Raw genomic sequence first — 14,349 nt, forward strand, 5'->3', positions numbered from 1 at the left:
ATCAATTCTTCTCCATCTCTGCAGAGAACCAAAGTAGATGAAATATGTTTACATTTATTGGAACGAGAGGGATTTGATTCAGTCTCTGCATAAGCTTCATGGCAGCTAGAATTACGGGCTAGGTAACTATGGCAGGGGAAACGTATCCTAGCCATCTCTAGAAAGATCTAGCACGGCAAAACCTGCGGATGGTGTGCAGGAGGCTAAAGTCGCTCCCCCCATCTGTAGACTACGTGTTTCATCCCCAGCTCTCTAATGTCTGCTCCTTCCTCGTGAGAGGGGAGGGAGATGACAGACAGGAGAAGCTAGGTTAGAGAATCCATTCCCCTCGTGGCTACCAGACCAGTGTGTCACCCAGTGGGTCAGGCTTGTCCCCTGGGACCTGAGGAGCACACGGTCATCACGATGCTACACCAGACCCGGCATGCTCCGAGGCCTCGGCAGGTGTTAGAAAGGGTGAGCAGCCGTGGCCCTCACTGATTCCTCAAAGGCTCACCCAACTCTGGAGCCCGTGACTGTTTCTGCCCACATCCTGAGAGGCCCCCAGCTTTGACTCCAATCCCCGGGGCTGCAGGGATGCAGGCGCCCCGGGGTGGGGGGCTGCGGCTCACCATGAAGAACTGGCAGAGGGTGATGTGGGGGAAGATGTTGTGCGCCTTGTTCTTGCCGCAGATCTGCTTCGACTGCTGCCAGAAGTCGGAAAGCTTCTGCGCTAAGGGGCCGGTGGGGCGGAGGTAGAGGACGTACTCCCGGGGCAGGGGGTCGTCCAGGAAGGGGTCACCGACGTGGGAGAACAACCTGCCAGAGAGAGGGGGGCCGAGCACGCCTCACTTGAGAACCATGGAAGCAAAGGGAGAACTGACATCAAGGTCCATCCTGGGCAGCCTCCACCCCGCCAAGCACCGCGAGCGGGAGGGTTTTCAGTTTTGTACTTTAAAAATCCATCCCTCGAAGCTCATACTTTGTAACCAACCCTCAGATGCACCAACTTCTCTACTCCTGCCTGTCCTATCGCGTGGGCATCCCACGACTCCCTAAAAAATCCTAAGGCCGCTCCCCAGGAAGCGTTTCGGATCAACCCCAAATCCTTTCCCAGGCCACCAGTACTGTTCCAGCCCGGCCTGCCCCTCCAGCTCCGACTGTGATTAAACGCATGTGCCTCCAAAGATGAGGGAAGCTTGGAAGGTCGCCTTGTGGGGTCGGCCCTGGGGAGCGATATCCTGGAAGGTAAGTAAGTAGGATATTTCTAAATCCATTTGCCCGATATCTAGGATGGATCTTTAAGTGCGTGGAGGAGGGGGCGGATATCATGACAGAGGCTCTCTGTCTTGGAAATGCTCTGAATTTCTTTCCACAGCTCTGAGGAAAGCACACTCTGGGGCCAGGACAGAGGAGGCCAATGGCTTGATACACAGGCTTGTCACGTGGTCTTTTGGCTCCTCCCCTCCCCCCGCCCCCCGAAGGGTCCATTAGAGACAGGCTGCACAGCCCTGCTCATCCACATACACTTAGAGTTAATTACATGCTATTTTCTCAATTTATTTATTTCATACCAACCAGTCACATGCTGCCTGAACACTTCTTCCTCCTGTGGATGCCAAGGCTTTTTGTCTGGAAGAAGAAATCAGATTTCTATTGTTAGTATTTTTAGCCTCCTATCAGCTTTTCCCACTGCAGTGGCAAGAGTTGGGTGTGAAGCAGGCACTGTTAAGCCTCCTCAAGGGTGTAGGGGAGACACCTGCAGCAGGGCATCCCCCCAGGGGTCACAGCAAGGCACAGGGACGTTAGGACTTGTGATTAATTTTCCATGTAATTAGCATTGGATTTGCACGCAGCCTAACAGCCCATGCCGTCTATTTTTAGCCGTTTCTACATTAGACTTTTATTTTTGCTTCCCTAAAGGTTGTCATGTCTTGCTTTTCCCTCCTTCCCTTTCACCCACTCACTCTTCCTGACCCAGATCCCCTACAGAGCATTTTCTCATTTGCAGCCTCCTGGCAAAGTGTGCTAGAAAATGGTGCTTTTTTTTTTTTTTAATTTTTTAAATTTAATTTAATTAATTTATTTTTTATATAGCAGGTTCTTATTAGTTATCTATTTTATACATATTAGTGTATACACGTCAATCCCAATCTCCCAATTCATCACCCCACCCCCGCCCCCCGCCACTTTCTATTAAGGCCATTGAGACTTGAGGCTAAATGCCCACAAGGACAATTGGTCTGGTTTAAATCCAGTGCCTCCTCCCACTTTCCTCCAACTACCACCAGCAGCCTCAGACTGGATCCATCGTCTCCAACAATTTTACAGACATCTTTGGGAACGAGTAGCACTGGGTAAAAGGGGCTGGCTGGAGAAGCGCAGCTATCACTCCCACTGCGGGAGAAACACTCAAAGTTCTGTGCACGGTGGGGCAGGGTCACAGGGTGGCGCTGGCAGTGAGTCACAGCCCTGCATACGAGCGTACGAGGAGAGCGCTTCTGAAACGTCAGACAGGTCTCCAAAAAGCCAGATAGCTCTGGGTTTGTATCCAGCTTTGCTACTTGTCCGTCCGTTCAGGCATTCAAGTTTATGTTTGCTCGGTACATACCTACTGAATTGCTATGACTTTGTCAGCACTGTGCTAGGCTCCAGGAATACACTGAAAAACAAGACTTATATGGTCCCTGCCCTCATGGAGTTTTCAGTTGAGCAGGCGTGAAAATGTCAGTTGCACAAATAATTATTTAATTACACGGGTGGTCAATGCAATGAGAGGAGAGCACAGAGAACCCTAAGCACGTAGGATTGGGACACCTGATCTGGGCTGAGCCGAGGGGGAGGGCGGGGTGGGCTGGGTGTGAGGGGCTGTGGTGATGGAATTCACCGAGTACCTCTCCTCTACAGTGAGGAGCCTTGCACAGTGCCTGACTCACTGGAGGTGATCAGTAATTGGTTATTCCTGTCCCTTTATACTACCCCAATTCAGGGTCCTTGGGAGAGAGAAGAGAGGGCAGGAATTTCTAGTTTAAACTGATGCTCTTCCCAAGCAACCTTTTCCTGACTGGCTGCTGAACCCAACTCCTCCTGCCTTTTTCTGGTACCTCTCTGGAGCAATGAGAACCAATGATGCTGTGACAGTCACAGAGGGTCAGATTGGAAGGACCTAAGACATCAACTGGGGCCCCAATTTCTTCACTTGACACAGGGGGAAATTCAGGTAAAGGAAGTCAAGTCACGTGCTCAGGGTAGCCTGGCTACGGTGAGTGCTGAGTGGAGGGCAGATTCCAGCCTGATTCAAGGCCAGCCGCAGTTGCTCTTTTCCACAGTCCAAAGACAATACCTTCTTTTCCCCCATGAAACTCTGAGCACAAATACCAAATGATCAGAATAGAAAAATCTGCACAGCTAAGTAGAACGGCATTCTAGAAGACAAGCCTACTTACAGTAAGCTGAGGTTATGAAGAAGAAAGACACTCCTCAGAACCCCTTGGAAGAGAAGCTGGTGCCGAAAAAGCTAGAAACACAGGAAACCCCCTCCTTCCCACACCTGCATAAGGTGCTTAGTTGTTGCCAAGATGCAAGCCCTGTTTCCTTTACCACTTACTAGACAGTCAGAGGTCACCTGTTTTGCTTTTTTCAAATCCTCAAGCCGTGTACCCACAAAAGAACACAAAACATGGTCTTTTAGATGTTAGAATCTTTGAGGGATTAAGTTTGCCAAAAAAAGACACATTGTTTCAAAAACAATTGGGAAAAGGAAAGCTCACTTGCTGTACGATGTGCTATTTATATAAAGGATCCAATTTTTTTTTTCCCTAGGCTCTTCCCCCAAAGAAATATATTTTATCTGAAGTTTAATTTATTTTTCCTTCAGCACTAGGAATGTCCTCTGGAAATGAAAGATCTCATTAAGTTATGGTCCCTGTAACTCAAAAGCCAAGTTTTGGAGAGGATTCAAAGATACAATTGAGAAAGATAATGAAAGGTTTGGGTAACAAGGCTGTGGTGAAAGGCTAAGGAAACACCAGTTCTTCTTTCTGAAGAAGACAAGTCTGAGAGGTCTTCAGTGTTATGAAAGGTTATCATATCTGTTGTAGCTTTCCTAGTGAGGGTCAGCCAAAGTAAAAGAAGCTTTGGCAATAGCACAAGGGGCTCAAGTTAGATTCCAGAAAGAACGTCCTGGCAGTAATGTGCTTTAAAGTGGCTTTTTGGTTTGGTTTGGTTTGGGGGAAGTTTCTAGAAAGTAGTTACCGATCTGAAACAGGTGTGTGATTCTCTAGGCAGGAGGCTGTAGGAGGAGTGATAGCGCTGCTTCCCTCGGGTCCTGAGCCAGAGGCTGAGCTCTGCTGCTCCTTCACCCACTGCCAGGCTGATGGTGGTTTGTGCTGAGTTTGTTCCCAGAATTCTGCCCACAAAACAGACTGAACACAGGCAGTGGCAGAACATCTCTCCGCTCCATCCCACTGAGGAAAGCCTGTTGCCATAGAGTTGCCACCTCCATGGTCCACCGGTGGGGCAAATGCCAAGAACAGTGGGGTGTGTGGGGTAGACCCCAAACACCAGGCTGAGCTTGAACAGCTGCTACCCTCAGAGTGACTCAGAAGTCGGCAGAGCCCGCTGGGCAGATAAAGGGGAAATATCCCTTTAAACTCCAAGGAGAGTACTCCAGTCATTGGATCAGAGCAGCCATTGAGTTGGGACTTTCATGGTAAGAATCAGAGGGACATGTGAACCACTGAGGTTCTGCTATTACATGAGAGCACAAATTTGACTTCGGACCCTGGTCCTAACCTTCCCAATTATGTCTAGGGTTCATTCTTAGCAGAGTGTGGAAAAAAAAAAAGAAGATGCAAACTCTAATGCCTGCTAATGATGGGGAAGAATAGCACAAAGCAGATAAAAGCAATGGCTCATCAAAACACTCAGGCAAGCAGCTGTGAGGAAATTAGCCAGATGGGGAGGAACGAGTAGCACACACTGATAGCCTTGCTTCACTGCGGCTGCGAGGGCTGGGATTCCTGCCACTGTCTGCCCGCAGCTCGGTTGAATTTTGGGTCCGTGGTGGCTCTGGCCCCAGAACCATGGCTCTACCCAACCATCAGGGTCACAGTTTGTGGGAGGCAAAGCAGCATCCTTCCTTCCTCCTTCCCACCCTCCTCCCCTCCTACTTTCTTCCTTCCTTTCTCTTTATTTCCTTCTCCTCCCAAGGAACTCTTACCAGGAAACCAAATGTACCAATAAACCAAAAATAAAGCCAAGAATTTATTGGGTGTCGCTGTCTCATCTAAAGTTTGACTGGTTGGAGCCCTTTCAGAGACCATGGTCTCTGGTACCCTCGGCTGGATTCGGACCTGATGAGTGGATTCGGGCTGGTCCCACGTCCTGGTCCAGCAGGATCCACACTCCCTCTTCAAAACACAGGTTCTGAGCCAGACTGGAATTTCCTGCTTAATTGTCACCCAGGCTGACTTCCTCTGCAGCCACCCTGGTGCTCTGGGCTCCACTGGGGTCTCTGACGCTCTCGGTAGTTCAGGTCTTCTCAGCCGAGCACCAGCTGTGTGCTAGGCACTGTGTTATCACCAGCAAGCAAAGAAGAGGGAAGGACGGTCCTGGACCTCAAAGAGTTCAGAACGTAGATATACAAGCAGCTTCTTACAAGGCGATATGTTAATGGCCATAAGAGATGGGCTGAGGGTGCTAGGGCAGCTCAGAATAGGGATGCTAACGCAGTAGGGGGGCATTTTGGGGGGCTGAGGGTCTCAAATTGTCCGCAAAGCTACCCTAGGTCAGGACACCACAGCAAACTCCGAGGTGCCATGGGAAATTGCTAATTTTGGAAGGAAACAAAGCCACCTTCATCATCTGTTGGGCATCCCATAAGCTACTGGTTCGAGGTAGTTACAGTTTTTTTTTTAACTTTCTATTTTATATTGGAGTATAGTTGATTAACAATGTTGTGATAGTTTCAGGTGTACAGCAAGGTGATTCAGTTATACATACACACGTGTCATTAGTAAGTAGATGCAGTTCTTTAAGAATGAAATAAATATTATTTTTCTTTCAATTTTGTGTATTATTTTTTCACACAGTCCTTAAATTGTTAGGAGTGACTTATTGAGTTGTTTGGATCTAGCTACTAAATACACAGAACCATTTGGTATTTATGTTGGTCTACAAGCTCTATGTAAAAATTACTCAGACTCTAAGGGTGCTATGAACTGAGAAAGTTGGGAATCCGTCCGAGAAGAAACAATGATTGATCTGGATCTTAAAAGCAGAGTCAGAGCTGGCTAGAGAAATCCACAAGGAGAGAAGGGCATTTGAAGCCAAGATCACGTCAAGAGCTAATATACGAAGGTGAGAGACAGCATTGTATGGGCGGGGAAGTTAGAATCTGGTGATACTAGAGCAAAAACGGCAAGGCTTGAAGAAGGTAAAGATGAAGCTGGAAAGGGGACAGACAGCTCACAAAGGTCCTTGTGCTATTTTAGAGCTTGGACCTGATTGTTTTATGCAGCGGGGAACAATGAAGGCATGATCAGATTTGCATGTGAGGGTCAGATTTAAGGGAGATAAACTGTATGCTGGAGACTATTTAAAAGACCTTGACAATCCATCAGAAGAGGGACACTGAGTCTTGAACTATAATGAGGATGGGGATGTTGAGAAAGACGTTTGGGTTGTTGATGGAATGAAGCTTGGAGACGGGTTAGCAATTGTAGCTTGAAGGCCTGTGTGGATGGTGCAGACACCCCTGAGTGAGAACGCAGGGTAGAAACAAGTTTGGGCTGGGGTGCTAATGGGTGATGAGTTCAGTTATGTCCCCTGGAGAACCTGGGGGTCTGGACTAACCACATCTAGACCAAGTATCATTAACAGACTCCGGGTCTGGTTTAGGGTACCATATCCCAAAAGCTTTCTCTGTTAGCTTGACTATGATTCCTTGTCTCTGTTTGGAAGCCAGACACTTCTTTTAGGCTACCCACTGAATTCCTGTTTCCTGTCTAAGGAATACCTTCAGCTCCAAACTTGTTCAATACTGAGGTCATTAAATACTCAAGCCATCCTTGGCTTAAGCAGACAGGTTACCCAGACCCCCAGGTTCTCCAGGCTGACTCGTCTCTCACTCATAGAAGGGAGTTAATCCCGTACTTTATTGCACTTGACAAAACTCAAATATCTGACACCTGTAGTGAAAAACAACAGGCAGCATATATACTAATGTAAATGGTAATATATTTCCTCAAAATAGTAAGACCTTGATTCAATTAAGTAGAAAACGAATTTGTTGAACTTTCCAGTTACTTGAAGTTGTTCGGTCCTTGGCTTTGGTTTGCTGGTAGATGCATGCTCATGGCCTTGGCATCCCATCTGCTCTGTGCATTGGTTCTCTGTGACTAAGGACTTATTTGTGCGGGAAAAGAGACAAGGGGTCAAGTAGGTAATCCTCCAAGTGGGTAAAGCTCCCTGTGCAACCAAAGTTAAATTATATCTTTCTTTTGTGTAGCTAAGACAATCTCAACGTTTAGAAACATTTGAAGCTAATATAGGATTTTTAAAAAATGTTCTCAACATCCAGGATACCAAGTGTTAAATTTGCGACATCTAATACTGTGAATTCAATTAAAAGATGACCTAATTAATCAGATATCTCATTCTTTTTCCAGGATCTGCACTAGACCGGGCAAACAGATAGAATCCAACTTCTACTTTTCTTGGTTGAAGAGTCTAGTCATATAAAGAGGCCACTGGTGCCACTAAGCCAAATTGAGGAATTCTTTTAGGGTGTATCTGCAAAGCAGACGGTGCTTTGTAATGTGGTTTTAGGTGGAAATACAGAGGCTTTTATTGTGCTCCATGAAGAGTTACCTGCTCGGTGCCAGCTTCTTTTTTTTTTTTTTAATTAATTAATTAATTTATTTATTTATTTTTGCTGCTGTGCACAGGCTTTCTCTAGTTGCAGCGAGCGGGGGCTACTCATTGCAGTGCGTGGGCTTCTCATTGTGGTGGCTTCTCTTTTGCGGAGCAGGGGCTCTAGGCACGCGGGCTTCAGTAGTTGTGGCACGTGGGCTCAGTAGTTGTGGCTCGCGGGCTCTAGAGCGCAGGCTCAGTAGTTGTGGCGCACGGGCTTAGTTGCTCCGCGACATGTGGGATCTTCCTGGACCAGGGCTCAAACCCGTGTCCCCTGCATTGGCAGATGGATTCTTAACCACTGTGCCACCAGGGAAGCCCCAGCGCCAGCTTCTTTATGGATGATTTGAGGCAGCTTGAGCCTGCCTGAAGCTGACAGCTATCCTGAGAACAAAGGGCAAACAGGTAACTCTGCATCTTTGTTCTCTAGTAGGAGAAAAATAAGGATAAGGAAGTCCACGATTGAAGGCCTTCTATGTATCAGGCGCTTAGACGTTAAGCCTCATGACAAATGGTGAAGCCGGTATTGTTAGAAGCCTCCCTGGATCGGGGTGGCTCTACCCTGACAGGTCAGCTGTCCAGTCACCTCTGTGGTGGTCCCAATCCAGGGGCTGGTTCTGGAGGCTGTGACCAGAGTCTGCATCAGTCAAAGGAGTATATTGAGTAGTCAAAGCATGAGCCTAGAACCCTGGGCAGCATCTCAGCCAATGGCCTCCAAACTCCATCCTCTCTGGAAACCCAGGGAGAAGTGGCCCCTAAACCTCTCACTGGGTGTGATCCTGGAGATCTGGGGTGCCTTCCAGGTTGTAATGGGACCTCATGGCAAGAGAGAGTATCCCCCATGAGCAGAGCCCCCCATCAGGAGCAGTAGGGTATGAGGACGGGGTGGATGAACACAAAATACAAAGCAGACAGGAGTCCAGGCTCCCCAGTGGCCAGCGATGGGAGATGCTTCTAGAGTAACGAGCGTCACCCCCTGAATTCACATCCTGCAGCCCCCTCACCCATTATTGCCTATCAATCGAGACTTCAGTTTCTGATATGTTTACCCTCTTGGCAACCAGTGGCCAATAAGATCCTTACAGATGTAATCCCACTTTTAATTGATGATCGGAGGCCAAATGAATGTGGGGGAGCATTTGAGGAGCAGCTAAGAGCTACGCAAGCCAAGGAGGGGGCAGTGGTGGTACTTTAGTAAAAGTTAAATAAAAATAAAGGACAGGCCGAATACTGTTGCCCCAGTGGGTCCTTGCAGCTAGAACACGGGCGCTGGTTTACAGCTGCCATTTCCCCGACGGAAGTCATTTCCCAATTTGGAGCTTTAGTTTTTTCATCTCCAAAGAGGAGGTGATGAAAGTGCACACAAAGAGGTTGAGAAAGAGAGATGGGGACATTTATAAAGTGTTTTGAGGTCCTCAGAAGCAACTAAAAGTGATAAACAGTGTCTGTGGCGACAAAGGATCTTGAGAGCATCCTGTCCATTCCTCCTTAGGACCAGACAAGGTTGTACTTCCTTCAAGGTTGTATCTTGGAACGAATCTTTCCTGTTCTTACAGACCTTAAGAAAAGGGGATTCAACAACGTTTCTTTTTTGCTTAATAGCCCTTGTGCTCGGAAAGTCCTTCCAACTGTGCCCAAACTTATGCCATGTTTTCTGTACCTGGTCACTCTTTCCTATACAACAAAATCATTTATTCTGTCACTTTCACACATGGGATTCTGGCTACTTTTGGTCACCAAGGCCAGTAAGACAGGCTTGCAAAGAGCCTGGGCAGTTCAGTCTAGCAAGTACATCTCTGAAGTCTTTGCTGGCTCTGGTCTCCTCCCTGTGAAGCTGAAGTGGGGGCAGCGAGAGGCCCATCAATACACAGAAACCCTAATGGCCTGACCCATTTCCTTCGGAGGAAATGAACCTAATGGAGGAAGACATATTGATCATAAAGACCCAATTTCACAATCAGTCTCCTGGCGGTGAACCCTTTCAGTTGGCCGGGGCTAATGGCCTGAGAGCCACGCATCTAACAATCAATGGGATAGAGCAGGCCTGCCAGGGGGCCGGGGATGCTACCACCAAAAGGCCGACCAACGGGAAGAGAAAGCTGTGGGCTTTTATATGAGGCTAATCAGAGATGGAAAAAAAAAAATGCTGAGCTATTTGGGGGCTTAAGAAGGCCTTGCAGTGGAAGAACTTCAACCTGTGGTGAAGCCCTTCTTTCTCTCCTATCGATGAGCCTCTACTTCCCAACCCATAAAGAGCCTATTAGGCCGCTCTCCGCAGGGGGTGCTTAGCAGGGAAAATGCTGCTTAGGTCCCCTGGTGTTTTTACGTGGTGGGCCCAGAGGGCCCCGTGTGGAGTGGCCTTGTTTTGTTCCTGCTAAGAAGGGGCTGGGGCTCTGGCCTCTGCTGTTAAGGAGGAAGCCGTTTGTAATGGGGAAACCAGCCCTTAGACCATGGGTGGTGACATAAGAAAATACATTTCTCTTTGCCTCTAAGTCTCCCTGGGATCTAGACAAGTCCTTTCCTCCTCCTAAGATCAATGAGTTTTTGCACGGAGGCACCAGGGAGTGTTTGCCATGTAAAAGGAGCACATTCTTGGGAGCCCACCTCTTACTAATTGTGGGACTGCGGACGAGTTAATTAATCTGAGGATTCATTTTCCCAGTCTCTTCCATGGGGCTAACAATACCTACCCTGCAGGATACAATGATGACTAATATCAATAACAGATCATGTATTTGAAGAGCTCGGCAAAGCATCTGGCATATACTAGGTACTTAAAAATAACATCTGTACAGATGCCTATGCATATTACCTAACAATCTTTGCAATTTTCCCAGAATAAATGTAAGTTCCATGCTAATAGGAATATTTCAAGACTGGGCACCGGAAGACCCAGCTCCCCTCTCTGCTAAAACAATCTCCAACCATCTGGGAAGGTCTTGAGGAGTACATGAGATTTGGGGGAAGAGAGAAAAGCTTTCCAGATAAGGCAGTAACACAAGAAAAGGCACAAAGGGAAAACCAGCCAGTGATGTGTGGCTGTCTGGAGAGCTTCCACTGAGGGGGGACACAGCCCAGACTGTCGGGAGGCAGGCAGGGGAGTTCAGATTCCATCAGGAAGGAAGCTGGGAGTCACTGAGAGGCCCTAAGCAAGGGAGGGACAGAGTTTCCGCTCACTGAAGGAATCCAAGGGGAGGAGGGACAGCCAGCCCCGATCTGGGTGTCTGTGGTTATCAGGCACTGGGGAGAGACTGGCCAGGGTTCCCTTCCTCCTCTGAGATGCTGTTACTAGGGCTCCCTATGGGGTCTTTATTCCCCACGCCGCCGTGCAGAAATACTAGCTGAACCACCTCCCAAGGGAATAGGATACAAGTGTTAAAAGTTCAATCCACTGTACATGCTGAACTATTATTATTCCCTGAGAAACAGAGGATCAGAAGCTACCCCTGTTTTGCCCAAGGACACACAGCAAACGGGGGATCCAAGGATCCCAGAATCAGACGAAAGGAAATCACGAATGTGGTAGTGACACTTGGTCCAGTCCCCTGCCTATAAATCTTGCTCAGTAAAAATGGCCAAGATTTATATTTTGATGACTATCTCCTCTCTCCTCTCTGGGACTTTACCATTTCTGCGTACTTTCATACACTTTTCCTCCTCTACGAGAGACCTGGCGATGGAATGCAGGTCTGGGCTCTAACTAGCCGCTCGGTTCAGTTTCACATTAAGGCTTCGGTCTCTGACTCTCTGTCAATCCAGAAGATTCTGTTTCTAGGTTATGGGTTCTATAGAAAACCATGGAAATCAGGCACCCCTGGAAGGGCAGTGTCTGTTGTGCAGAGTCTCTGCATCCCTGAAGAGGAAAGTCCAGCTGGTTTGGGGGCAAAGGTGTCCACTGCATAAAAGAGCGGCACTGTGGAGGGCGGGAAGGTTAATACAGAGCCACAGGGAGCCCCCAGACGCCTTTCAGGCCGGTGGCCTGATGCGGAAGTGCTCCGAGGTGTGAGGAAGGCAGGAAAGCTCCTGCAGGAAGACACAGGAAGCCGAGAAATGACTGTTCTCAGAGAGGTAGGACGTGCCTGGGGAGAAGGAGGCTGGGGCTCACCGATAAACACGACAGTAGTGCTGAAGCTTTGCTCACGACTTTTATATGATCACTCCTGGGTCCTCCTAACAGCCCTGAGAGGTAGGCAGAACATCCTTGTTACTTTCATGTCACAGATGACAAGGAGGGAACAGAGAGGTTCAAATTCTTGTTCAGCTCACACAGCAGCATACGGCAGAGGGGTGACTCGAACTCTGAGCTGCTTTTTCTTGCCCAGAGCTCTGAGGTACGACTGGACCCATGAGGTTAATTTCAGCCGCAATGATTGGCAGGTGGGATTTAACGGCGTATGGAGAGAACAGCTCCGCCCACACCCCACCAAAAAGGATCTGGGAGAGACAGATGAAAAGGAGGAATCATTCCAGGTTGCAGAGATTAATTTTTTTCCTTCTCCCATTTCCACCTCCTCCCTCTCCAAGCCACTAGAATCAGCTAAAAATACTTAAACACGGATGATTTTTAGACCTTCTGAAATGGTTTCAGCCCAAATCTTCATAAGAGGCTCTGACTCGCAGCATTTGCGGGTCAGAGAAAAGTACAGACCAAACAGAGCCATTGTCGCCAGACACCGTCACCACGTACCTCGTCACACAAGTGATTTCTTAGCTAAGATGTAGTGAGTGTTTACTAGAAGCTGGGCAGTGTACTAACATTTTAAATAGAAATGATCTCATTCCATCCCTAGCTCTTTTGGGGTAGGTGCGATTGTTTCCCTCACCGAACAGGTGGGAAAAGTGAGGCTTAGAGAGGCTGCAGAATGTGGCCGGGAAGAGGAAGGTGTGGCATTCAAGTGTGTGCTCAGCCGCCAGGCCACACGTCCTCAGAGCGGATGGACGTCAGGACCAGCGCGGCCACTGTTTCTGGATCACGGTGAGGTGAAGTGCAGTGACAATCTTCCATGGGAACTTGCTACAAAACACGACGGCCCTGCTTTCTCAGTCCAACTCATGACACTTCATTGGTTTGTTCATTCACTCAAACATTCCTTCACCAGCATGTGTCGTGTCCAGATCTGTTGCCGGACACTATGCTGAGGGTTGTGAATATAAAGATAGGAAACCATGGCCCCTGCCCTTAAGGGAAGTCACCCCGTGACCACTTCAACAAGCAGATATCAGAAACAGGAGGAAGCCAACCTTAATGGAACACCTGGTATGTACTGTGCATTTCCAGGTATCAGCTTATGTGATCCTTAAGCCAATCTGGTGGAGTGGGTATTACTGCCTGCATCTTAATACATGATGAAACTGTGGTGTAGAAAGATTAAGAACATTGTTCAAGACAGTCCTGGGATCAAAACGGGTCTTTTTTTTCAAACTCATTTCAAACTCATGTTCTTGGCCGGCATCCCTCTTTCCCACCCCACCCCCATGCCTCTCCCTCCACTGAATGATGGAGGTCAGTTTCCAAAGGAATACATGGATAAACAAAAATAAGCCCTGAATTTGAAGTATTAAGCTGAGAGTCTTCTACCAGGAGGAAGGGTTATTATCATGGGATTCTTGGGTGGACTTTTGAAGGAGGATGTAAGGCAGAGGGACACCACTGAGTCTTATGTGTGGCCCCAACTCTACCAGAGCCAATCCCATTCTGCTGCCACTTATTTCAAGAGGTACTTAGGGCTGGAGAGGGTGTGGAATAAAGGGAACCCTCCTACACTGTTGGTGGGAATGTAAGTTGGTGCAGCCACTGTGGAAAACAGTATGGAGGCTCCTCAGAAAACTAAAAATATGATCTAACAATCCCACTCCTGGGCATATATCCAGACAAAACTGTAATTCAAAAAGATACATGCACCCCTATGTTCATAGCAGCACTATTCACAATAGCCAAGACATGGAGACAACTTAAATGTCCATCGACAGATGAATGGATAAAGAAGATGTGTTACATATAAACAGTGGAATATTACTCAGCCATAAAAAAGAATGAAATAATGCCATTTGCAGCAACATGGGTGCAGCTAGAGATTATCATACTAACTGAAGTAAGTCAGAAAGAGAAAGACAAATACCATATTATATCACTTATATGTGGAATCTAAAATATGACACAAATGAACCTACCTATGAAACAGAAACAGAATCACGGACATAGAGAACAGACTTGTGGTTGCCAAGGGGGAGGGGGCTGGGGGAGGGATGGAGTGGGAAGGTGGGATTAGCAGATGTAAGCTTTTATATCCAGAATGGATAAACAACAAGGTCCTACTGTATAACACAGAGAACTCTATCCAATATCCTATGATAAACCATAATGGAAAAGAATGTAAAAAAAAAACCAAACAATGTATATATATGTATAACTGAATCACTGCTGTACAGCAGTAATTAACACAACATTACTGTACT

General features: G+C 47.6%; 1 protein-coding gene across 3 annotated transcripts in view; it reads right to left on the reverse strand.

Annotated features, from left to right (window-relative positions):
• UBASH3B (ubiquitin associated and SH3 domain containing B) overlaps window positions 1-14,349 on the reverse strand; it is a 150,942-nt gene that overhangs the window by 34,789 nt on the left and 101,804 nt on the right. For 2 of the 3 annotated variants that reach the window (XM_082410880.1, XM_082410878.1), the window contains exons 2-3: window positions 1,554-1,611; window positions 612-798 (exon numbers count right to left, since the gene is read on the reverse strand). In XM_082410880.1, the coding sequence (XP_082267006.1) occupies window positions 612-798; window positions 1,554-1,611 (245 nt within the window). The remainder of the gene's footprint in view (window positions 1-611; window positions 799-1,553; window positions 1,612-14,349) is intronic. The other variant, XM_082410879.1, reaches the window with a different exon arrangement.

The sequence above is a fragment of the Balaenoptera physalus genome (assembly GCF_965194825.1).
Source record: "Balaenoptera physalus genome assembly, chromosome: 10".
NCBI lineage: Eukaryota > Metazoa > Chordata > Mammalia > Artiodactyla > Balaenopteridae > Balaenoptera > Balaenoptera physalus.